Source organism: Zootoca vivipara, chromosome 17 (assembly GCF_963506605.1).
Source record: "Zootoca vivipara chromosome 17, rZooViv1.1, whole genome shotgun sequence".
NCBI classification, from domain to species: domain Eukaryota; kingdom Metazoa; phylum Chordata; class Lepidosauria; order Squamata; family Lacertidae; genus Zootoca; species Zootoca vivipara.
In genome coordinates, this window is record NC_083292.1 from 28061592 (window position 1) to 28084209 (window position 22618).

At 49.4% G+C, this 22618-nt stretch overlaps 3 protein-coding genes across 4 annotated transcripts; 1 reads left to right on the plus strand and 2 right to left on the minus strand.

Moving 5' to 3' along the window:
- Positions 1 to 2363: 2363 nt before the first annotated feature.
- LOC118076577 (toll-like receptor 5) lies at positions 2364 to 6791 on the minus strand. The gene is made up of 2 exons (XM_035099427.2): positions 6657 to 6791; positions 2364 to 5162 (listed from the first exon to the last, which is right to left on the minus strand). Exons 1-2 carry the CDS (start codon positions 6700 to 6702, stop codon positions 3235 to 3237), a joined length of 1974 nt encoding a protein of 657 aa, XP_034955318.1. The 5' UTR covers positions 6703 to 6791; the 3' UTR covers positions 2364 to 3234.
- A 1387-nt stretch (positions 6792 to 8178) lies between these two features.
- Positions 8179 to 17600, minus strand: VPS51 (VPS51 subunit of GARP complex). The gene is made up of 10 exons (XM_035098341.2): positions 17324 to 17600; positions 16303 to 16432; positions 15891 to 16037; positions 15415 to 15634; positions 14136 to 14880; positions 12991 to 13206; positions 11305 to 11523; positions 10369 to 10490; positions 9645 to 9732; positions 8179 to 8579 (listed from the first exon to the last, which is right to left on the minus strand). The coding sequence occupies exons 1-10, from the start codon at positions 17513 to 17515 to the stop codon at positions 8319 to 8321; spliced, it is 2340 nt and encodes a 779-aa protein (XP_034954232.1). The 5' UTR covers positions 17516 to 17600; the 3' UTR covers positions 8179 to 8318.
- On the plus strand, positions 16429 to 22570 carry TMEM262 (transmembrane protein 262). Of its 2 annotated transcripts, XM_035098345.2 has the most exons (3): positions 19169 to 19431; positions 20792 to 20891; positions 22478 to 22570. In XM_035098345.2, the coding sequence occupies exons 1-3, from the start codon at positions 19258 to 19260 to the stop codon at positions 22552 to 22554; spliced, it is 351 nt and encodes a 116-aa protein (XP_034954236.1). In that variant the 5' UTR covers positions 19169 to 19257; the 3' UTR covers positions 22555 to 22570. The 2 variants fall into 2 exon arrangements, 1 of the variants encoding a protein (XP_034954236.1); XR_004691454.2 differs by lacking the exons at positions 19169 to 19431; positions 22478 to 22570 and adding an exon at positions 16429 to 17202 and having other exon boundaries at positions 20792 to 21561.
- Positions 22571 to 22618: the final 48 nt, after the last annotated feature.

Here is a 22618-nt window from a genome sequence, read left to right on the forward strand (position 1 = left end):
ACGCCGGAGGAAGGCTTACCTGGCGGCGGCGGCGCCTGGATGCGGGATGCGCTCACCTGTCCCAGCCACCTGCCCGCCCGCATCAGCCCGGCATCAGCGGCGCCACCCTCTGCCCATCCTGTCCCTATCTCGGAGCAGCCAATCGCGCCCCGGGGGAGGAGGGCGAGGAGCCTATCAGGCGACAGGAGGCGGGCCCGCATCGCTGCTCATCCCGTCCCGTCCAGCCCTGTTCGTGCCATCCAGGCGCCCGAGGGAAGGAATGAAATCGTGGTGAAAAAGGGAGAGGACAAAAGGAGGTTGTTTTTTTTGGGGGGGGGGAGACGGTGGTGTCCCAGGCCTCCGCTTTCGCCGTCCTGGGTTCCCTTGGTGGTGGAAAAATGTGCTAATGAGAAGGGAGAGAGTGCCTGAGCATACGCAGAGTGCAAAACGCCTGCTGCTCTAATGCACTGGAGAAATGAAGAACTGGGGGTGGGGGCACGGACCAAAACGGAAAGAAATACCAGGACGCGTCGAGATGGCTTTTAAATCTGGAGGCTCGCCTATTGTTTCTAAAATGAATAAATATGCTGCCTTCAAGTCTCCGTTAAGCCACAGGAATTTTATTTATTTATATCCCATCTTTTTACGAGAGGCAGCATGCATGACTCGGCTCTTCTACTGCAAGTGGCCTTTTAATTAAAGGCGCTGCTTGGAGTCTCGTATCTCAGCGGCACCTGCTTTCTGCAAAACCAGCTCATCCACAATGATGTGATGTGATGTGGCTGTTAGTACACCTGGGGGCGCTGCAGCATAACCATCGTATTACTGTATCTCCTTCACTGGCCTCATAGGCACCAACTCCTTGTAGCAGAGGTCCCTTCGCCCCCCCTCCCAAAAATTAATAATAATTGAAGGGGCCGCCCCTCCCCCATTTGATGCGCATTGCCATACAAATGGTGTGCGAATACCATGTGTTATAGAAAAGGTGTGGGTTTGTTTTCCCTTTGGCTGCTCAGATTTGGCAAGTCGGTTTTTCGGATAGGGATATAGACCGTATCCGTGAGTACCAAGCTTCTGCAATCAAGCCGAAAGCAGTGTGCCATCGCAAAGCAATCTCCATTCAAACCAACTGCAAGGAGAAATATTAGGAGTTCTTTATGGAAGACCCACATAGACCATGTGTCCATTATTCTCAGTACAGTGAGTTTGTGAGAGGGTGCTGTGTGTGTCAAGTTGTTCAGGCCTGAGACACGCAAGAACCTTTGCTTTGCTTTGCAAAGGGAATGGAAGGAGACAAAGATGAACAACTAAACCTCAACCTGGGTGGGGGGGGGAGAGAGTCTTCCTTTGCAAGGGAATGTATGGAGGGAAAATCCAGACCAAAAATGAAAGTTCAAGACTTTATTACCTAGCAAAGTATTTAAACAGTGAGGTGCTTTCTCCCTTGTGGAGACTGACTCTGGGAAAAAGGGAGAGAGAAGCTGGAATGAAGCTATTACCCTACCTAGCATCACACAAACCCTAAATTCATAGTTACAGGTAGGTAGCCGTGTTGGTCTGAGTCGAAGCAAAATAAAAAAATTCCTTCAGTAGCACCTTAAGGACCAACTAAGTTTTTATTTTGGTATGAGCTTTCGTGTGCATGCATCTTCAGCGTGTATCTGAAGAAGTGTGCATGCACACGAAAGCTCATACCAAAATAAAAACTTAGTTGGTCTTTAAGGTGCTACTGAAGGAATTTTCCTAAATTCATACACTCTCAAGAGCACACACACCAAGGAACCTGAGTAAGGGTTCTGTAACAAGCAAAGATAGGGGGAAAGTGAGGCCTGCAGATATGTCTTGACTCTTCAGAATTCTGCTGTTTAAGTCTTTTCTGAATTATAATCCTTTCTTCACATTGTAATATTTTCCCCAGTTGGCTTCTCCCACTTGGTCTTTTCTGCCCCAAATTGCCTTCTTGGTGTTGGCACTGAAACAGAACTGCCTTATAGACACATGGCAAAGGAAATTCCACCCCACAGGATGTGGGAAACAGTGCTGGGCTGCGAAAGTGGGCATTTCCCCTTTGCCCAAATAATCCATGATGGTCTCAATATTTGTCCTTTTCACATGCGCGGGAACTTCCGTTTGCGTACGTTCAAAGTTAGGGCCAACCTTGTTTCTTTGCTTCTTCGTCCTCTGTAAGCAAAACCCCATCACTCGCAAACCTTGGATTGATTTCAAGGCTGAATTACTCGGCAAAGCTAATGATCAATCTAACTGGAATAAGGACGCAGTTTTACTGATAATGAAAGGAGAGATGTTTTAAAAGCGTTATGTTTGAATGCATCATAAGCATAAACATCTCTAACAAATGTTATTTATTTCACTAAATGTATACATACACCTCTTTTTTAAAAAAACAAAACAAAAAACATTGCTCAAACCTTACTATGTTACGTATTTTTGTGTTATTATACTGTAAGCCACCCTGTGATCCTCAGATGAAGGGCGTTATATAAATTTAATAGGTAAATAAAATAAATAAATAAATAAATAGTAGATTACTTAACTTGCTAGGTTGCCAAATCCACAAGTTGGCTCTAGAGCTTCTGCTTCTTAGGGTTATCAGCTACCAAAACCATGTTTAAGGATACAAAATGCATTTTAATCATCACACACCCACACCCCAAAACTGCTGAGGGTGGAGGAACTACCAAGAACTGATAGGTAGGATCTCTAGGAAAGGATGTCTCTCACATACTTTGGACCTAAGTCGTTTAGGGCTTAGGAACCAAAGGGATAGGGAATTGGAATGGGCAGTTTTGACAGCAGGGAGTAGGAGGGTAGACTCACTTCCAGGACTGTCCCTGGAAAATCGGGACATTTGGAGGGTCTGCAATCACACAGCATTTGCCTCTGTGTGTGTGTGTGTTTGGCTTGTTTTGCTTACACATGCCGGAAACAAAAAATAAAAAAAGCCAGCTTGGGGGTGTGAGTTACGAAACGTCAGCAAATTGGGCTTTGCTACTTGAATACACGGAGATTATGGGCCTACCGAATGGATGTTCCCACGCATGCGAAAAGGACAACAATGAGGCATTTGTTGTTATTATTATTATTATTATTATTATTATTATTATTATTATTATTATTATTATTTTGATAACTGGAACACAGATTTTGGCACTGCTGTGCAGCTTGATGGCATCCCGGATCCTGTGGGATAAGGTTTTGTTCTCCATCCCAATCCCCATATTGGGTCGTAACATGTTATTGTGCACACTTGCTCTGGAGGAACCAGGACAAGGAGAGATGCAGGAAATCAGGGCTGGTCTGAATGCACAGGAGATTGGCCACAGCTCCACTCAGCCTCGAGTCTTTGTCCTGCATCAGACTCTGGAAGTCAGAAAGCCCACAGTCGCACAGCAAGGACAACTCGCTCAGGTCCAATGACTGCAGCTGCATCAGCGGCTCAAATGTAGAGTGGGAGAGGGTCACTATGGGGTTCCCATGGAGGCTGAGGCTGCGCAAGGATTTCAAGCTGAGGAATGCCTCCTCAGGAATCATGGGCAGGAGGTTGGCAGAGAGATTCAGAGTCTGGAGAGACAACAGACCCTGGAAAAGTCCCTCAGGCAGGGCCCGAAGCCCATTGGAGCTGAGATTGAGGACTCTAAGCTTCTCCAAATGCTGGAAGATGTGCACACAGTTTTCTGTTTTCCAAATGTTTCCCAGGTCATTATGGGAAATATCTAGTTCTCTGAGCTGCCTGGGGCCTCTCTCAGCCCTGAAGCACTTTGCCAGCTGATTGCCTGAGAGATTCAGGAAACGCAAGGTGGGGGTTTTGCCTAGTTGACCCCAGAGACTCCCTAAGTCACTCAGGCGGTTGGAGGAGAAGTCAAGGTGGGTCAGGTTGCTGCTAAGACGTTCGAGACCCCAGGCATCCCCAATCCTGTTTTGCCCCAGCATCAGGCGCAGAAGGGATGGGAGTTTCCCCGCCGGGACCCTCACGAGAGCATTGTCCCGGAGGTCAAGGGTTTGCAAGGAGTTCAGCCCCACCAGAGCATCGTGTTGAACAATCCCAAGGTGGTTGGACTTCAGGATGAGGTGCTGGAGTGGGGATGACCTCAGGGGTCGCAGGGCTTCTGTGTACAACTCTCCAAGCAGATTGTGGGACAGGTCGAGAATACGTAATTGGCTCAGCCCAGAGAAGGCCCCATCCTGGATCTCAGTAATCTGGTTGGATCTCAACAGCAGGATGTTGAGGTCTGGGAGCCCCGAGAAGACAGTTGGGCCCAATTCCCTGAGGAAGCCATTGGACAGGTCGAAGGAGTAAACTCCGCTGCCACGGAGGCCAATAAAGGTGGTAGCCGAGATGCCCTTGAGGTTATGGAAACCAAACCCGCTGCCGAGGGCGGCTGAGTGCTGCATCTTGAGGTTACGGATTCGAGTGCCATTTAGTCGTGTGAAGAACTTCTGAGCTTCCACCGCGTTCCATGAGTTCAAAGAGACGTCCAGAGTTCCCAGCACAATGCTGAAGAAAGGGTTGGTGCAGGCATTGGGATTAAGCAGTCGGTTGGACGAGAGGTCAAGTAAGGCCAAATAGTGCCCCCCGAGGTGCTGTAGGTCTTCCCCACAGATCTCCCCGATTTGGTTGAGCTTCAGCTGAAGGACGCTCAGCTTCCTCAGGCCCTGGAAAGTCGGGTCAGGCCTCAGCCTACGGATGCGGTTTCCGGAAAGATCCAGCCTCTTCAGCGATACCAAATCCTGGAAATAGCCTCTTTCCAGTACTTCTTCATCAAAACCATTGAAATCCAAGAGCAACACCTCGAGCTGGGAAAGGCCACGGAAAGCAGCTGGGTGCAAGGTCAAGTTCTTGTTGCCACCAAGATCTAGGATCGTGACGCTGGGCACATTCCGAAAGGCCCTTTCTCCGACATAGAGGGATCCTCCCAGTTGCTTCCCAAGAGAGAGCATCCTCAGGGATGTCATTTGGGAGAAGGAGGAATCCAAGATGTTGGATAAGAAGTTGAAGTTCAGCAAGAGGACCTGAAGGGAGCGGTCCGTTTCAGGGACTTCCTTGTGCCTTTGAGCTTGGCAATTGGCCACCAGCAGAGAATTCACTTTGGTATGGTAGCAGCGGGGCTGGCTGTCAACAGTGTAACCCAAAACCAGCAAGAAGATGATCCTACTAAAAGGAGCTGGCAAATAAGAGAGAAGAAAGGGGACATTTGTTAGTTCCCTTTTCATTTTCCTAGCACAGCTTGTCCTGTAAAACTAACTTTCCTAAAGTTTCTTTATCTGAAGAGGTGTGCATGCACACGAAAGCTCATACCAATGACAAACTTAGTGCACTGGAAGGATTTTTAAAAATTTTGTTTCCTAAAGTTTAATGGGGCAGGAAGAAGCTTTGACAGTTGATCGATCAGAGAGATGGCATAATTTGGCTGCTGATAGTCCCAGGTTTAAATGCCACCTCTGCCACAAACACACAAAGTGGTTCAATATTGTCTCATTTGATGGGCAGCAACAAGAGCTCTTCAGGGTGTTCCTGTGCTGAAGCATCTCCCAGCATTGCTTGTCCAAGAACCTTTTAACGGGAAATGTGAGGATTTTATCATTTCTTTTCAGGTATTTTCTGCCTTTCCTCTTAAGGAGTTCAAGGCAGCAATCATGATTCTCCCCTTTCTCATTTCTTCCTTACAACACCCCCAAGTGGCCCAAGATCACCAAATGAGCTCCATGGCTGAGTGGGGATTTGAACCCTGGACTCACAGACACTATCCCAACAATCACTGGACCAAACTGACTACACAATATCCCAAACTGAAGAATCTTGGGCATGCAAAGCACGGGATTTAGCAATAGAGTTGCGGACTGACCAGCAAAAGGACGGATCATATTTTAACCACCTTTTAACACCCTCTTGTTGTGCAGAAATCTGCAATAAAGGTTCCCTCCTTCCACACATTAGAGAGAAGTCGTGGCTATCTGTGGATGTCTGCAGTTCAAGCTGTTGGCCTTGTGAATAATAATAATAAATAATAATAATAATAATAATAATAATAATAATAATAATAATTGTACCCCACCCATCTGACTGGGTTTCCTCAGCCACCCCAGGTGGCTTCCATCATATATAAAAATATATTAAATAAATAAACCTATAAAAAAATAAATAAACCTTAAAAAATAGTCCTTATACAGGGCTGCCTTCATATGGCTTATAAAAATCAGATAGTTGTTTATCTGTTTGACATCTGATGGGAGTGCATTCCACAGGGCAGGTGCCACTACCGAGAAGGCCCTCTGCCTGGCTCCCTGTAACTTCACTTCTTGCCAGGCGGCCAACAAAAGACCTTCGGCACTGGACCTCGGTGTCCGGGCTGAACAATGGGGGTGGAGACGCTCCTTCAGGTATACAGAGTCAAGGCCGTTTAGGGCTTTAAAGGTCAGCATCAACACTTCAAATTGTGCTCGGAAATGTACCGGGAGACAATGTAGGTCTTTCAGGACCAGTGTGAAAAAACATTTGCATCCCACATATGCCACGGAGTAATGGGCCTACCCCATCTTAAAGCTCTTCACTAACCTGAAATTTGATGACTCACCTGGCAGGGGAGAATTATTGATTTCTAGAAAGAGGACCGATCATATTGAGGGACTCAAACCCCACTTTATCTTCTGTCACTCACCTTTTGGAGCCCTCCAAAGTGGGCGACTTTGGTGAAACCTCAGCATTGTGTTGAAGCTGCTGCAAAATGAGACTCTCTCTCTCTCTCTCTCTCTCTCTCTCTCTCTCTCTCTCTCTGCTGCTTATGGGTTGGCACAGTCCTTGCCCCATATAACCACCATCCGCGCAGTTCCCTTTCTGGGCCCCACGTCAACAGCCACGTCAACAGCCTGTGTTGACTCAAATGCGATTTGGAAAGATGCATAATAGGGAAATACTGGGGGAATTCCCTGAGGGCCCTTCAGCAGATATTACTGTTTCCCCATCCCCACCCCCCACCCCGTCCTCCGCCATGCCAGCTCATGCGCAACGTTTCCTAGGTGCACAGATCCTTAAAAGATAGCTAAAACCAAGTCCACCCAAGAATAGGCTTCCTGCACTTTGTATCATTGGGTGAAAGTGAAAATTTCAGGCAAGGTACCTTGTCGCCCTGCGGGAATGTTGTCTCCAGACCATTTCCAGCTGCAGTTTTGCCATTTTTTTATTTAAGGCCAAAGTAGTGAACTCTCAGCTTCCTGTGCCACATACGCCCCCCGAAAGGAATTTCACTCAGCAGCCTGTTTCCCTACCAACTTTTTAAGAAGGGGTGGTTTAAAAAAATTATTCACAGTTGCATTTGCAAGGCAGGGTGGTCAGGGAGAGCAGCAAGTTTCAAGAAGGGGGGAAAGGAAGGGGCTAAGCTTTCAGTGTTGCATGTCCCTTTCAGCTTGTGCATGTCACATGCATGTAATGTAGGACTGTAGTCCTCTGTATGAAATCCCTGAACTCAGCCCAGGACTGAGTTCAGCAGTTTGGAGAAGCAGTGGTGTAGGAGAACCGAAAATATTGCCAATATATTTCACATCTGACAACCCATGTGCCCCTTGGGTTTCAGTTAGTACATGGGTAGATGAGTCTAAAAAGCCTGGGACGCAAATTTTCACGGCCCTCTAGCAGCTATGGTGGCTCATTTACCAGATATAATGTATTTAGCATTAACTCTGGAAGTGTTTGGGACACAGGTGGCACTGTGGTCTAAACCAGAGCCTAGGGCTTGCTGATCAGGCTCCCTCGGCCTATAGAGCAAGATGAGCACTGCAACCCAAGAGTTGTCAGCGACTGGACCTAACCGTCAGGGGTACCTTTTCCTTTACCTTTACCTGGAAGTGTATACCTGATTCTGACCAAACTAAGTCTTCTGATGTATATTTTGTTCTAGGTGGGTTGGTTTGGTCGAAATCCAGTATACACTTCCAGAGGAAGGGAGAGATCCATGTATGCCACCTTGAGCTCAAATGGAATAACAATGAATAAATGAACAAATCTGGTTGGCCAGAGACAGAGGATGCTGGACTGGATGAGCCTTTGGCCTGTCCCAGCTGCTGCTGCAGGACTTTTCTCATGCTCTCATAAAATCATGCAAAAAGGAGCAACTGACACGGTTTTATTTTATCCAGAGCTAGTTTCCTGGCTGCTGCGGAAACAAAATAGGCTTCACCAGTGAATACGGTTTAAGTTATTCTTTATTTATCACAACTACAATGACATATTTTGAGGTCTCACCTGCCAGACATTCCCCTTCTCCCCCTACCTGCCAGGGAACAAGAGTGCAGAAACATAGTTGCCCTCCCCTCGGTCCAGCCCCCTAGCCGCGCTCACAGATGACCTCAATGACACTCTGCTCCATGGGCACAGGGTCAAGGCAGCGGTGGGCTGTGCTGCCCACAATCTCATCCAGCAAGAAGTGCACCAGGTTCTCATCAGAGACAAAGCGCCACAGATAGAGTTGCAGGTAGTAACAGTCCACCTGGATCTGCTGCAGGCCAAAGCGGCCAAAAGTTCGCAGGCGGACACACTCCAAGAACGTCTTCAGGCTGATCTTGATGATGCCGGTAAGCACAGAGACCTGAGTGGAAGAAGAGGATGAAGAGGATTTTTAAAATGGACAGCAGAGTGAAGATCCAAAAATCTGCCCCCGCCCCGGATGTTTTCCCTCTGCTTTCCCCCCAGAGGTGCTCACAGAAATCATTGTATGCTTTTGGACAACTGCTCAGTCTGCCTCTCTTCAGCCAGGCCTTTGGTTAAGTTGATAGCTGCCTCCCTTCCTCCTGCCCTTGCTTTATTGCACTTGCTTTATTGGTGATGTTCTGCAACCTACCTGGCCTAGGAGTGCCAACAAAACAGGCAAATGTCGTTGCCTGTGGCTTCACCCTCCTACCCCAATCACACATTGCTGTGTCAATTTTGATGATTACAAACAGAAAAAAAACTAATAGAGAGGGGAACGCCTAAGACTCAAGAGTAAAAGCACTTATGTGGCTGCTCTTACCAGCCAAGCTTAACCATACATCCTGGACAGGTCTTACTAAGAGCCCTCATCATGGATGTTCATCACAAGCTTCTTAATAAAGGCTTGATTCACCTCTTTTCCTGGTAGCAGCCAAACGCTGCTCAGAAACTGAAAGAGGGCGGGAGATTCATTCAGCAAAGGTGCCAAGATGACCACAAGCTCCAATTCTGGGCTCCACTGAGAATAAGGCATTTTGGGAGGGGAGAAGCTGATTGGAGCTCCATGAACTATTAGACTTTAACACTGAGAAAGAGAACCCAAACGGACACCTCCCCTACATATTGCGAAAATTACGGTTATCTCCTGATCTGAGTGGTGTAATCAAATGAGGTTCAGGCTGCAACTGCAACCTTAGTGAAAGATAGATATAGATATAAATATATCATCTAGAGATATCATCTAGATATAGATATACAGCAATAACCAAAGAAAAGGAACCTGCTACCCTTTCTAGAGATTACTCCCATCATCTGTTGGCAAGGGCAATGGTTCCTCTCTCCCTGTGGGGTGCATGTGCATCTCCCCAAAAGCCAGATCCAGGAACCGCTGTGGAGAAGCCATCAACCCCACGTGCTTCGGCTGGAGGAAGCGCAACAGAGCACGCCACTGCAGGCTCCTCACCTTGTTGAACTCCGCAGGGCTGAAGATGTCGATGCGCTCTGAGAAAAGCTTCTGGATATTGCTCAGCAGGTTGGTATCCATGGGAGCGCTTGGGGAGAGAAGAGATGAGATGAGGCTCACACAGAGTGGCTGACTGCTTGTGGGGCTAAGGGCCGTGCCCAGGAGACTAGCACACTATCCTCCAGCCCCTGAGCTGCCTTGCTGGAGAGGGGTTTGGATGGACATCTCTTTCCCTCTGCCCAGGCCTGCAGAGTTCCACCAGCCTCTGCTATGGGGAGAGAGCTCTGCTATCAGAAGGTGAGCAGCACACCAACGTACCCACCCAAACAGCGGGCAGGAGCCAGCAGGAACCCTTCTGCAGGTGGGGTGAATCTGAGTCTGCTGGATCCTGAGCCATCCCTACTGCCATCAGGGGGCAGCTGTGAGCCTGATCTGGGCCTCTTCGTGGCACCAGCCTTGGCACAGGCAAGGGAGGAAGGCCATTCTTTCCTGCATCCCACCCTGCTTCCATCCTGGCCAGTGCAAGCAGCAGGGATGGGGCTGCAGCGCTGGCTGGGCCATGTCATCAACAGGTATTAGGACTGCAGCCCAAGCTGGGAAGCTGCTAGATCAATTCTTGCAAACCAGAAAATCTTTGGGGCCTATTTGGAAGGTTGCATTAGATACACACAGTGCCCTGCCTGCTCCTTTATGACTTAGGGATGATGTAAACTCCCCAGCTCACCTGGGCGTGTAACTCGGCGCGTAGCGGCTCTGCTGCCGGGAGCTGCTGTAGACGGAGAAGGTCCTTTTGCTGGAGTCACTGCTCTGGGCTTTGCGCACACCTTCCTCATAGAGAAGTCCAACCTGCGGGGGGAGATTAACGTGTGAGGCAGTTACTCGAATGGAGAGGGACCCTCTGCACAGGTTCACCCTGACAGCTGGGGGCGGAAGGCTGGGGGAGATGAAGGCCAAACCACAGCAAGTTCTGTTTCCTGCATAAAATATGCCCATTACAAAACATGTTTCCAGCTGGGCACTTTTCTCAGAGAGAAACATAATGGCATTATAGTTCATTTTTCTGTTGTGAGCCCATGGGAAATAAAGGAAGAGTCAGGGGCACCACTGAGTGACTACAGCCTGCTTCTGCCCATCTGGGTCTAGGATTGTACCTTCTAAAGAAAGAACCGACAAAGCTCTTCTATCTCAGCTCGATCACCGAGAACGCCCGCAGGAGCGTTGCGGGTCGTTCCCCAACTTGAGGCTCATTTGACATCAACAAAAAAAAGAGCCTTCGGTGTCGTTGGCTCAGTCCTGTGGAACACTCCGCCACTAGAGATTCAGCAGGCGCCTTCTGTGCCAACGCTTGCTGAAAACTTTTCTATTCTGCCAAACCTATGTAGCCTGTTAAGAATACATTTTTCAATGACGATTAGCCGTTTTGAAATTTCAATGTGCTTTCCGTATAGATACATTGGAAACTGATATTTTCATGGTATCATTATAAATAAACAAATAGATAAAAAGGAACAAACCCCCACATTCCAAACCCCTCTTCCTCATATGGTGCCCTCTCTTACCCCATAGCTGACTTTTCCATTTACAGGCAAGGTAAGAAGCTGGAACCGGGTGGTTTTCTGAAATCCCCCCCCTTTCCCCCTTTCCCCTCCGCCCCACTCACTTGAACATCAATGGAGGTGGCATCCTCCACCACACGCTTCATGACGGCACGGACATTGCGTGGTTCAATGGTGGTGATCCAATCCCGCGTCTCGACGCTTTTGCGCAGCATCTGAGAGATGACCAGGCCTTGGACCTTCACGTAGTGGTTCAGCAGCTTCTGGGCGGCTTCCCGGGCTTCAGCACACAAGCCAGTGACAGGAGTGACGGGAGAGTGGTCCTGGTCCAGAGGCAAGGCAGAGCAGGAGGAGGATGAAAAGGGTGGCACTTGGCAGCTTGATGTGGGGCTCTGGAAAACTCAAGGGGCTTTTAGATACGTAAGGAGGCTGCCTGTCACAAGGCAGGCCAGTCCACTAACAACAAAACTGGAGGTGGAGGGTGGGAAAGGCTGAGAGGGACTGGCTTGCCCAGTGTCATCCAACAGGCTCCCAGCAGAGGCAGGATTTGAACCAGGGACTTCCTGGCTCAAAGCTCGCGCTGTTAACTGCTACACCATATCAATACTAAACAGGCTATATTTGGATAGGCTTTGCTGATTTCTGAGTGGTTTGAGATTTACATCTTTCTGAACCGCATCTGGAGAAATGACATACAGTGTATGTTTTATAGGAGGCAAGAAATGTAGGGGTTTCCTGGGGTGGTGGGGAAGCAGCAGGTGCACCCTATGCAGTGACCAAGAGACTGAGGAGTGACTGGAAAGCTAATTGACACAGTCATCAAAGAAGCGGCACTGAGGACCAGTGCCATAAACCGAGTTTACACATTTCATTCTCAGCCAACGCATGTGGAATGCAGGGGTCACAATACTTACATTTCAAGCTTCTTCCAAAGTGACAAAACAACAATTCTAATGCATTTCTAATAAATAGTATTTACTCTGCATAGGATGAATTCCCTTGAAAGAGACTCTGGACCCGTGATACAGGGGAGGACCCCACCTCCCCCCCACACCTGCATACACCAAGCAACAGGCTCAACAGGAAAAGACCCCTCCAAAAGCCTGGAGCAAGGATTTCTCTTTTGGGGCTGCCCCCTGGCTGAGAAAGTTCCGTGAGTCACATATACTGCAATCCCCATATTCTGCAATGAGGAAACCAGTGAGCTTTGTCACACACACACACACACACACAGATGATGCAAATGGGACAGTATGTACAGTTCTGGCTTCTGCTATTTCATTATAGGTTTATTATTTTACTGTATTTTTTAAAAAAACAAGTTTACGGAGCTTGCGTAATGGTTTGCTCCCTACCCCCCGCCACTTGTTTGGTAGTTGGCTGTAGTCGAAACAAAATTTTAAAAAATTCCTTCCAGTAGCACCTTAAAGACCAACTAAGTTTGTTATTGGTATGAGCTTTTGACACTTCTTCAGATAGTGTGCTTCACACTTGGTATCTGAAGAAGTGTGAAAGCACATGAAAGCTCATACCAATAACAAACTTAGGTTGGTCTCTAAGGTGCTACTGGAAGGATTTTTTAAAATTTTGTATATATAGAGAACAAAGCCCTATGTATATTCCATAGTTGTGTGGAATAATAGCACAGCTCAGGTCTTATTCAGATCTCAATGAACTTGCTTCTGAGCAGAGGAAAGGAAACAGTCCCCTTCTGCCCCCCCAACATAGCCATTTAAGTTTTCCAAGCCTGAAATGACTCCCAGCATCCTCTCTTCCCACGTGTGACACACCTGCACCAGAAACTGTTCATCTGTCAATGTGAGGATGTAGCTGATGGTGGAGGTCTCGTAGTCCAGGCAGAGGCGGGAGAGGAGCAGCAGCAGGGTGGGGGGCGTGGAGCCCCCCTTGTCGCCAGTGCTCTCACAGAACTGCCGGGCTGTCTGGCAGATGGACTTGATGAAGCTGACAATGAGGCCTTCGCGGACACCCTGGCTGCAGAATTCCCCCTAGGAAAAAGCAAGGAGAGGCACAGGGGAATGTGGGAGGCATCGCAGCAAAAAGTCTCAGCCACCCAACCGTTAACCCTTCCTTCTCCGGCAAGAACAGGGACAGAGGCTCTGCCAGAGTTCGTTCCTCGGGTCCCTCGACCACTCACTGGGTCAGCCAAGACACTGACAAACGGGAGGGATGGCTGAAGTGGAGGATGCTGGCAAAGCCCATTGTTCATAGGTGGTGAGAAAGCTTTGAGCCTTTGCTTTTCTTAAGAGCGAAATCACATAGCAGGACTGGAGCTATGTGGGGCAGATCAAGTAACGGGGCCACCAGCTGCTGAACCACCAGGAAGCCACTACAGCTGTTCACATTGGGGAAGAAGGGTTAAGGAGCCCTTACCTCATTTCAGACATTTCATAGAATTGTAGGGTTGGAAGGGACCCCAAGGGTCAATAGTCCAACTCCCAGCAATGCAGGGATCTTTCAGAGATGCAAGTGGCTGAGGGGCATAATGAGAAGGCATCCATGCAGACTAGCAGCTATGGGGCCCCATCGCAGAGCAGGCAGAGGCTTCAGGCTGGCAGCTGCATATCCCGAAATGTAAACTAAAGAGACAGAGGCTGGGTACACCCAGGTCTGCCTTAACCCCCAGAAGGGAGATATTCTGGGGTGCTTCTCCCACAAGCAGAGAAGTCCATCCCACAAAAGCAGGACCCAAGGAGGAGTTTCTTATGGGGTTTCTGGTGGTAGTGGAAGGGTCTTGTCGTGAAGCCTACAGAAGGTTTGGCTCTCATACAATTTGTGTTGCCATGGGTTACCTTATGTAATTCTACATATGTGCATCCATGCATTCTTATTTATTGTGATGTATCAAGCCTCCGGGATCCAGCAAGCAACTTTCTCTCTGAAAAGTCTAACAAAATCTCTTTCTTTCTCTCCTTACCTTGAAATACGGCTTGTTAGAGAAAGTGATATCCTTGGCAGTGAAGAGGTGGACGTAGGTGAGCACAGACTTGATCTGGTTGAGGATGGAGGCTGAGATGGTGCCCAGCAGCTCTGCCAGGTTGGGGCTGTCCTTCCCCATGAGCCGAGGGGCCGCCAAGGACTGGCGCACGTCCGTCAAGCATTCCAGGTAGAAGCTCTGCAGGGCCTGTAGGTACTGGCGGATGCGCTCCTTGGCCGCCCGCACCACGATTTCTGTGCCCTCCGCCGTTGACCGCGAGGCGGGCAAGAGCTTCACCACAGCCTGCAAGCGGCGGTGGAAGCGGTCCAGGGCCCGCACCAGCAGGGAATTGTCGCCCACGCCCCTCTCCAGCTGGATGCGCCTCTCCACCAGGGCAAAGTAGTGCTCCATCAAGCCGTCCACAAAGGCCACCAGCTTGTCGTGGGCCATGCCGGCAATTTCACGGGCCCCCTCTCGGCTGACAAACAGCTCTTGGTATGAGGCAATCACCAGGCACATGTTGCTGACGAAGTTGTTACAGCCGCGGTCGGTGAACTCCAGGATGTCGGTGGCTGGGGTGGCCAGTTGCCCCTCGCCCAGCTCCGCCTCCAGGGCTCGCAGCTCAGCTTCCAGGCGGCAGCAGGCATGAGAGAGGAACTCGTCGCACAGCTCCTCGGCGGGCTCGCCCAGCTGCAGCAGCAGCTCCACGCACTCTGCTAAGTCCTTGGCACAAGAGTCCCCATCCCTGAGGAAGCAGGAAGGCAGGCTCTGAGGGCTCAGCTGCAGATTTTAAACTGGCTCCTCCTCTTATATGACATTTTCATCCCACCCTTCCTCCAAAGAGTCCAGGGTGACACGGAAGATTCTCCCCTGGAAATTTCATAAATGCTAACCACGATCCTACAAGGTAGGTTAGGCTAAGAGAGAGTGAGTGGGGCCAGTATGCCCAGCACACGTCAGGGCTGCATTGAGTGGGGGGGGGGTGTACCTGAACCCCAGCTTCTCATTAGGCACTCCAACTCTGGCAGCCACTCTCTCCCCCCAGGGAACTGTAGGGCTCTGGGGAATCCTCTCCAACCTCAGGATTCCTTGAAAGGAAACCATGACAGTTAAGCTAATCTAAATTTGTACAGCAGAATCACAGAGCAGCCACCCTTCTTTGCCGAGTCTTCTGGCTCATAGCCTCCACTGCTTCAGTCCCCAAGAACTCCCCAAACACAGCCCCATTCGTACCAAACAGTCAAGTGCAACGGTTCCCCTGATGTCTTCTGTTGCCTACCTGAATTTCTCACGCAGCTTCTGAGCGAGGTCAGCCATGATCTTCTGGCAGTCATCCTGGATGCCCCGGAAGGAAGGCATGTGTTGGTACTGGTGGAGGATGGAGCGGGCCTTGCTGTAGTATCGCACAGCCTGCCCGTAGGCCTCCATCTCCACACATTTGGTCAGGCGGGCTGGCAGCTCAAACAGGAACTGCAGTTTGCGTAGGAGTGCGTGAACGCCTGGGGTCAAGAGAGAGGGAGGAAGTCAGAGCAGGGCAGGCAAGCTGCTTTGGAGCCCCAAACCCCAACTGGTGCCACCCCACCTTCCAGCACTCAACAAGCTCCTCCTGGAGATGCCGGGGATTAAACAGGTAGCCTCCGACATGCAAAGTGGATGTTCTGCCACTGAACTGGTGCCCCTTCCCCAGCCATCTTTGCAACAGGCTCCTGACACCCTTGTCGCACATTAGCAGCAATCAGAGAAGAGGTATCGCACCGGACAGTTTGGTGATCTGCTCATGTTGATCCTGCAAGGTGCTGCTGATGCTCGCACTGAACTCTGTGATGACGGCCATGTTTGCTGCCAAGCAGTCCATCTCATCCTCCATCTTCTTGAAGTCGTTCTTCATCTTACGGATTGTGTCTGAAGAATGGAAAGTGAGAATGTTAGGAAGAGTCTGCTTCAAAAGGATTTTCTTCCATTGGCACTAACAGAAGCTGTCTGTTTAAGCTGATTGGCTGCACAGAGGATGGGGCTGAGATGGGGAGGAAGCTGAGGGCTGAGTGGAAAAGTTCTGTGGGTTGCGGGTTCCCCACACCTGATCTAAATAATAATAAACTGGAACAAGGAGGTGAACCACAAATATATCTTTCCCAGGACCTTCCCCACCCCCAAGCCTTCCAGTTACCTGTGGCCGAGATGAATTTGTTGTAATTTTCATAGACTAGAGTCTGCATGTCACTGTCCAAGGATCGGATCTGCTTCACCATGTCCGTCTCGCAGTCCATCAGCTGGGCCAGGGGGCATTCTTTTCGCAGCTGTCACACACAACAGAGGTGGGTGTTGTCAGCAGCAAACTGAACTTGGCCAATGCTCCTCTGCCCCCCCCCCCCAGTTTAATCATTGAGCCCTTGCTTTGTGTACAGAAGGCCTTAGGTTCAAAAGGATCACCGGCTGCAGGGCTAAGATCTGGGCTAAACAGAGCAAGAGTCTGACTTCCGGATAAGGCAGGTCAATAGGTGACTAAGCCGCTGCAAGTGAAATGCAACACACCACCATTATGCATGCTTGTTTGGGTTATTCATTTTTTTAAAAAAAGGCGATTATAATTATTTTTACTCCCCAGTATTGCAGTTGGTGAGACAGAGGCTCTGTGAATTCAGGGTGGACGTGAGAGCCAAAACAGGGGAGGATAAGCCTATCAGCTCAGATCCTGCTTGGGGGCTTCCCTTTGGTTGGCCACTGTGAGAATAGGACTATTCCGGCAGTCAAGTGGCCTTATGTTCTCCTTATCCTCTCTTATGGACTTGCTGATTCATAGCTTAGTCTCTTTACCACAACACAACACCAGGTCTGGAGACGGCACTCTGCAGATTACCAGAGGCACTCTGTTCTCAGATCCAATGCTTCAGTAATAGCAGACGGCTCCCTTCACCATAAGGAACCCTGAGATCTTTTGCGCAAAGTGAAAACTGGATCTGTGAACATGCTAACCCTTCGAGGCAAAAGGCCCTCTGCTCATGCCCAGAGACACTCAGCTCAAGGTGTTCAGCATTTTGGGAAAGCAAGGCAACATTTCCCGGAACAAGTGAGTCTTGGGGAAGGGCCAGCTCGAGACGGGACGGTGGAGCCAGTCCAGGGAGGGTTGCCATGGAGACCTCGCCAGTGGGCAGGGTGTTGCTAGGCGCCCGTCCGTGCCACCCCCTCACCTTGGTGAGGAAGACTTCCGGGTCGAAGTGGGGGCCGTTGATGTCGGTGGGGCCCCCGATATCCCCCCTGGCCGGTCCCGCCAAGGCCTCCCCAGACGGGTCCGGCAGCCCGTAGTAGAGCTTCAGCATCCCATGCGGCCTCCGCTTGCCGCCCGCGCCCTCGGGGCCCCGCTCCGCCTGAGGTGCCGACATGACCCGCTGCGTATGAGTGCGTGTTTGGCTGTGGGGTGGGGGTTGGGGGGAGGATGGGGAGACCGGAGAGGGGAGGGCGGCAACCGTCAACGGCAACAACTTCCACTTCCGGGAACAATAAAGTTTTGTTGCGACCTGGCCCAGGGAAGGGCTTCCCGTCTCTATGGAGACCGGACGCTCAATAAAGTTTTGTTGAAGTGCTTCCGCTTCCGACTCTTCCTCCAGCAGCTGCAGCTGCTTAAGGAAAAAAGCAACCCTGCTGCCGCCTGGCGACGTTGTCAGCGCTCGGCGGCTTCCCAGGCCGGCCCGTGGAAAAGAGGAGGGAGCCCCCCCCAAAAAAAACCCCACACACCCTGAGGCACACAGGGAGCGCCCAGCCTAGCAGCACAGGGACAACCCCTTGAAAACGCTTCTCTCGCCCCCCGGGAGGCCCCCCTCCACTGAACTGTACTCGGAAGGGGGGGCTGGCAGGGTCTCGGGGTTCCCCCCCTTAAGGAGCATACTCTGCACTCTCTCCCAAGGGAACTAACCTCCCCCAGGGGCACTGAGGCAGGTGCATTGAAGTCAGATCTCGGCTTCTGTCATAGCTGCCAAGTTCTCCCTTTTTTTAAGGGAAATTCCCTTATGCTGAATAGGCTTCCTCGTGAGAAAAGGGAAAACTTGGCAGCTATGGCTTCTGTGCATGGAGGGAGGGGAAGAGGAGGTGCTGCCTGGTCAGAAAAGAAGAAGAGTTTGGATTTGATATCCCGCTTTATCACTACCCGAAGGAGTCTCAAAGCGGCTAACATTCTCCTTTCCCTTCCTCCCCCATAACAGACACCCTGTGAGGTGGGTGGAGCTGAGAGACTTCAGAGAAGTGTGACTAGCCCATGGTCACCCAGCAGCTGCATGTGGAGGAGCGGGGAAGCGAACCCGGTTCCCCAGATTACGAGTACTGCTCTTAACCACTACACCACACTGGCTCCCAACAAAAGGGTTAGGGGTCAGCCTGCCCTAGTGCCAGAGACCCACACCGCATTGCATGATCTGGAGGAAGGTTCTGCCCCCGCCTTCTGGAAAGTGAGGCTTGAGGAAAGCAGCCTGGCATGCTGAGAGTTGCTGGGTTCTGGGATCAAGGATTCCAGCTTCCTGGGACTATGCAAGGTTGCCCTCTTCCTTGTTGTTGTTGTTGTTTAGTCGTTTCCGACTCTTCGTGACCCCATGGACCATAGCACGCCAGGCACTCCTGTCTTCCACTGCCTCCCGCAGTTTAGTCAAACTCATGTTCGTAGCTTTGAGAACACTGTCCAACCATCTTGTCCTCTGTCGTCCCCTTCTCCTAGTGCCCTCAATCTTTCCCAACATCAGGGTATTTTCCAAGGATTCTTCTCTTCTCATGAGGTGGCCAAAGTATTGGAGCCTCAGCTTCACAATCTGTCCTTCCAGTGAGCACTTAGGGCTGATTTCCTTCAGAATGGATAGGTTTGATCTTCTTGCAGTCCATGGGACTCTCAAGAGTCTCCTCCAGCCCTCTTCCTTATTCTTCCTCAACTTGGTATCCAAAGGGACCTTGCTGCACCCCAGCACTCTCTTGCCCGTGGCTGCCTTTTCCTAGGCCAAGAGTTCTGGAACCTCTGGGTCTCTATGACTTCAGCAGGCCAGGATCTGCATCTCTCAGAATCTGGGCTGTCTAAATGTGCTTTGCCTTCCTCAGGGTTCTACTAAATCAATGAAGCAGCCAACTGCAGAGGTGCATAGAGAGGATGAGCTGGAAGGATCCATTCATAACTATCACCTTTCCAACCAAAGTCATCTACACCATTGGCTCTATCATTCTGCTCCTCATTCACACAGGTGTCCTCATTGGTGACCTGTATCACTTCTTCGTCTCCCAAAGGGGGGACCTCATGAGCTTCCATTTTACGGTAGTGCTATTGGTAAAAAGCTCTATCTCTCTTCCTGTCTCTCACACATTTCCTCTATTTTGCAGGCAGTCATTTCAAAGAGGCTTACACAAGAAAAACTCCCAGGTGGTGCTTGCGACTGTAGAAAATGGATGAGTTCTGGTGCATAAGTACCAAACCCATCAGGATGGACATTGACACACTGTCCCTTCATAAATAATTGGCATTAATTTGTGTTTTCAAATCTCAAAAGTTACTGTTTATCAAAAAGGTTGTTGTAGAGGTGGAATAGGGCAACTAAAATGATCTGGGACTTGCAGCAACTCCCCTAGGAGGAAAGGTCACTACGCTTCAGTCTTTTTAGTTTAGGTTTAAAAGCATGGAGGAGGGACATGATAGAGGTGTGTCAAATTGTACATGATCTGGAGAAAGTGGACAGAGGAGTTTCTCTCTCCTGCAATACAAGACCCCAGTGAAGACTGAAGCCCAGGAGCTCAGGGTGGCATCCACACTTCTTCTTGCCCTTTATACCCCATAGCAACCTTGTGAGGTAGGTTAGACTGAGAGGAAGTGACTGGCTGAGGGAGGATTTGAACGCTGGCCTCCAGTACACTATACTGGCTCTCGTTACGGGTGAATGAGAGAATTAACTAGCATAAGATGTAGGTGATGGCACACATCTGGACAGTTTGAAAAGGGGAAAAGACAAATTCAAGGAGGATAAGATGGTCAGTTAGAAGTGATAGCACTTCAGCTGTAGACTGCTCTGCCAAAACAGACAAGCTCCTTTGTCATATTTCCAGCACCATCAACTTTCTTTCAAAAATTAAATCCTGAACACTCTTTTAAAATATTCTTGAGTTTGAGGTTGATGTTTTTAATTCTCTGTTGGTGGAATTTTGTTACTCTTCATTATATATTCTTGCCCTTACTATTTATATCTTAAATGTTTCTATTGTTATTGGGCAGTCTATAAAAATAGTGCTAAGAAAATAAATACATAAAATATTGCCAGTCACCCACTGTAGGTCTCGCCCTTCCTTCTGTCTCTGTTTTAAACATCCTGACTAGCCCTTGCATTCAGCATTGCAGATAGAAAGCCAGGAAGGTTAACCTTGACTCTAAATTAATGAAAAAAAGTTCTTGGATATGACCAGCATGCTGAGACTCACTCCAGATTAAATGGATGTGGAGAGATTTGGGGTGTGTGGTCTAGGATTCTAAGCTAACTTTTCCACAAATGTAGTGGGCGTTTGAAATAAGCATCTAGAAAAGTGTCCCATTTGCCCCCTTACATCTTAATTCCACAGACAGTAGTGCAGAGATAATTCCCCCCCTCCCACTTTTCCCTTTCCATCATTGAAGACAAATCACTTCTGTTTGGTTTCTGCAGACCTCACATACAGCCAGCTTCTACTGGGCACTGCTGGCAGCGATCTACACCTTACAAGCAGACGATGATGTGCTGATGTACATTGCCATGACATCTTTCGGTAAGGCAAGTTTGGGACTAGAGGGATGGGGACCCGCCACATATTCTGGGGCTCCCTTCAAGCCCACTAATGTGAACTTTCTGGGAAAGATTGAATTGGAATCTTTTGTGCAAATTAGGGCAATTTCCATAGAGCAGGGTTTTTTAAATTATTATTTTGCCATCGTAACGTTTTCTGAGGTTCTAAAAAGTGATCTAATTTAGCAGGCTTATTTTACTTTTATATAGTAAACAAAGCAAAAAACACTAAAATCACCCACAGGTGCTTAATACTTACTGGCACCTGTTGATTTCTACTAATAAGCTCAGGAAACAGATTTCCATAGAAAAATGCACACTGGAAAAGATGCCCCAGCTCTAGCCACTGCTTCAGCTCTAGCCAATGAACCCGGACAAAAGGAATCCACTCACAGGGTCCCCATCTCCAAGTCAGAAGACGCCCCCCTCCAAAAGAACCCAACCCTGAGGAGGAGGAGGAGGAGGAGGAGGAGGAGGAGTGTGGCTAGAGCACAGTGATGGGCCTTCAACTGGGATTATCAGTGGTGGAAAGAGGTGGGCCTAGTTAGGAATGCCACATTCGCTGCAAAGGAGAAGGTGCCGCCTCATGTCGCAGCAGAAGCCAACTCTGGCCCTAGGATAGGATAGGAAGGTTTTCCCTGATGCTTCCCAGACATAAGGCCCATTCCTCTAGCCAAAACTCCCTATTGAATGGCTCAACTTCTGTGAGGCCATTCCACATTTTGTCATACCCAGAAACACACAAACTTGCTTGCTTCAAAGCAGTGGGTCCCTCCCACCCCCATTACGTGTTGGAGAAGTGGAGTCACTTTTTTCCATCAGCACTTTCAGCCCCCCTGCCACAACGTACTTTTCCGCATGCAGTGATGTTAGTGGCTTGTGAACGAGTCTCCTCTGCCAAAGCCGTGAAGAGACTGGAAGCTTCTGCTTTTGCTTTGAAATGTAGGATCAAAGCCACAGGTTATGGTCCTGCCACCATCAAGTTGTTGGTTTGTGGTCCTGGCTTATTTACAAACCAGGGGAAGGGCTGCAGCTCAGTGTCAGGGCACCTGCCTCGCATGCAGAAGGTTCTAGGTTCAGTCCCCGGAAGAATCTCAGTGTAGGGCTGGGAACATCCCTCATCTGAAACCCTGGAGAGCTATTACAAATCAGTGGAGAGGGGACAGTACTCAGCTGGATGGATCAATGGCCTTACTATGTATGAGGCAGCTTCTCAGGATACAGTTTAAGCTAACCAGTTCCGCCAAACTGAGAAGCAGCAAGGAATTCTAAATACTTGTCGTTTGGAAGTGGGTACTTCCAATTTCCTCATGGGAGCCACGCCAGCCAGGAGGGGGAAAGGGGAAATATGCAAGCCCATGGGCTCATTACCATAGAGCTAAACCATGGTTTAGCGCTACATTCCCAATGGGCCTGCATGTCTGTACCACACAAGTAAGTAACTGTGAAAGAAATCATCTGCCTAGGTTGTGTGGAGGATATCAGGCTTCAGATGTCTATCTTTCAATTGGGAAAAAGCAGTGTTTGTATTGAAATGATTACTGATGCCTTCCTCTCCTTTCTGCCCAGCCCTGAACTTTGCCGCCTTTCTTGCCCGCTTCAGCATGGACTATGCCACCATTGATTACAGAGAGGAACAGTACTAAGCGGCGATTCTCAAAAGTGGGGGGGGGCACTCCCCAGGCTTATTCCAGTTTGCCTCCAAGGAAG

Bases quoted from the DNA above. Each gene is read 5' to 3' on its own strand.
- LOC118076577 (XM_035099427.2), bottom strand. From the start codon at position 6,702: ATGCTGAGGTTTCACCAAAGTCGCCCACTTTGGAGGGCTCCAAAAG. The intron at 5,163-6,656 runs GTGAGTGACAGA...CTTATTTGCCAG, and splicing joins ACTTTGGAGGGCTCCAAAAG to CTCCTTTTAGTAGGATCATC.
- VPS51 (XM_035098341.2), bottom strand. From the start codon at position 17,515: ATGTCGGCACCTCAGGCGGAGCGGGGCCCCGAGGGCGCGGGCGGCAAG. The intron at 15,635-15,890 runs GTGCGATACCTC...TCTTGACCCCAG, and splicing joins GCAGATCACCAAACTGTCCG to GCGTTCACGCACTCCTACGC. The intron at 10,491-11,304 runs GTGAGTGGGGCG...CTCCCCCCGCAG, and splicing joins CCACCTCCATTGATGTTCAA to GTTGGACTTCTCTATGAGGA.
- TMEM262 (XM_035098345.2), top strand. From the start codon at position 19,258: ATGAGCTGGAAGGATCCATTCATAACTATCACCTTTCCAACCAAAGTC. The intron at 19,432-20,791 runs GTAAAAAGCTCT...TGGTTTCTGCAG, and splicing joins ATTTTACGGTAGTGCTATTG to ACCTCACATACAGCCAGCTT. The intron at 20,892-22,477 runs GTAAGGCAAGTT...CTTTCTGCCCAG, and splicing joins CATTGCCATGACATCTTTCG to CCCTGAACTTTGCCGCCTTT.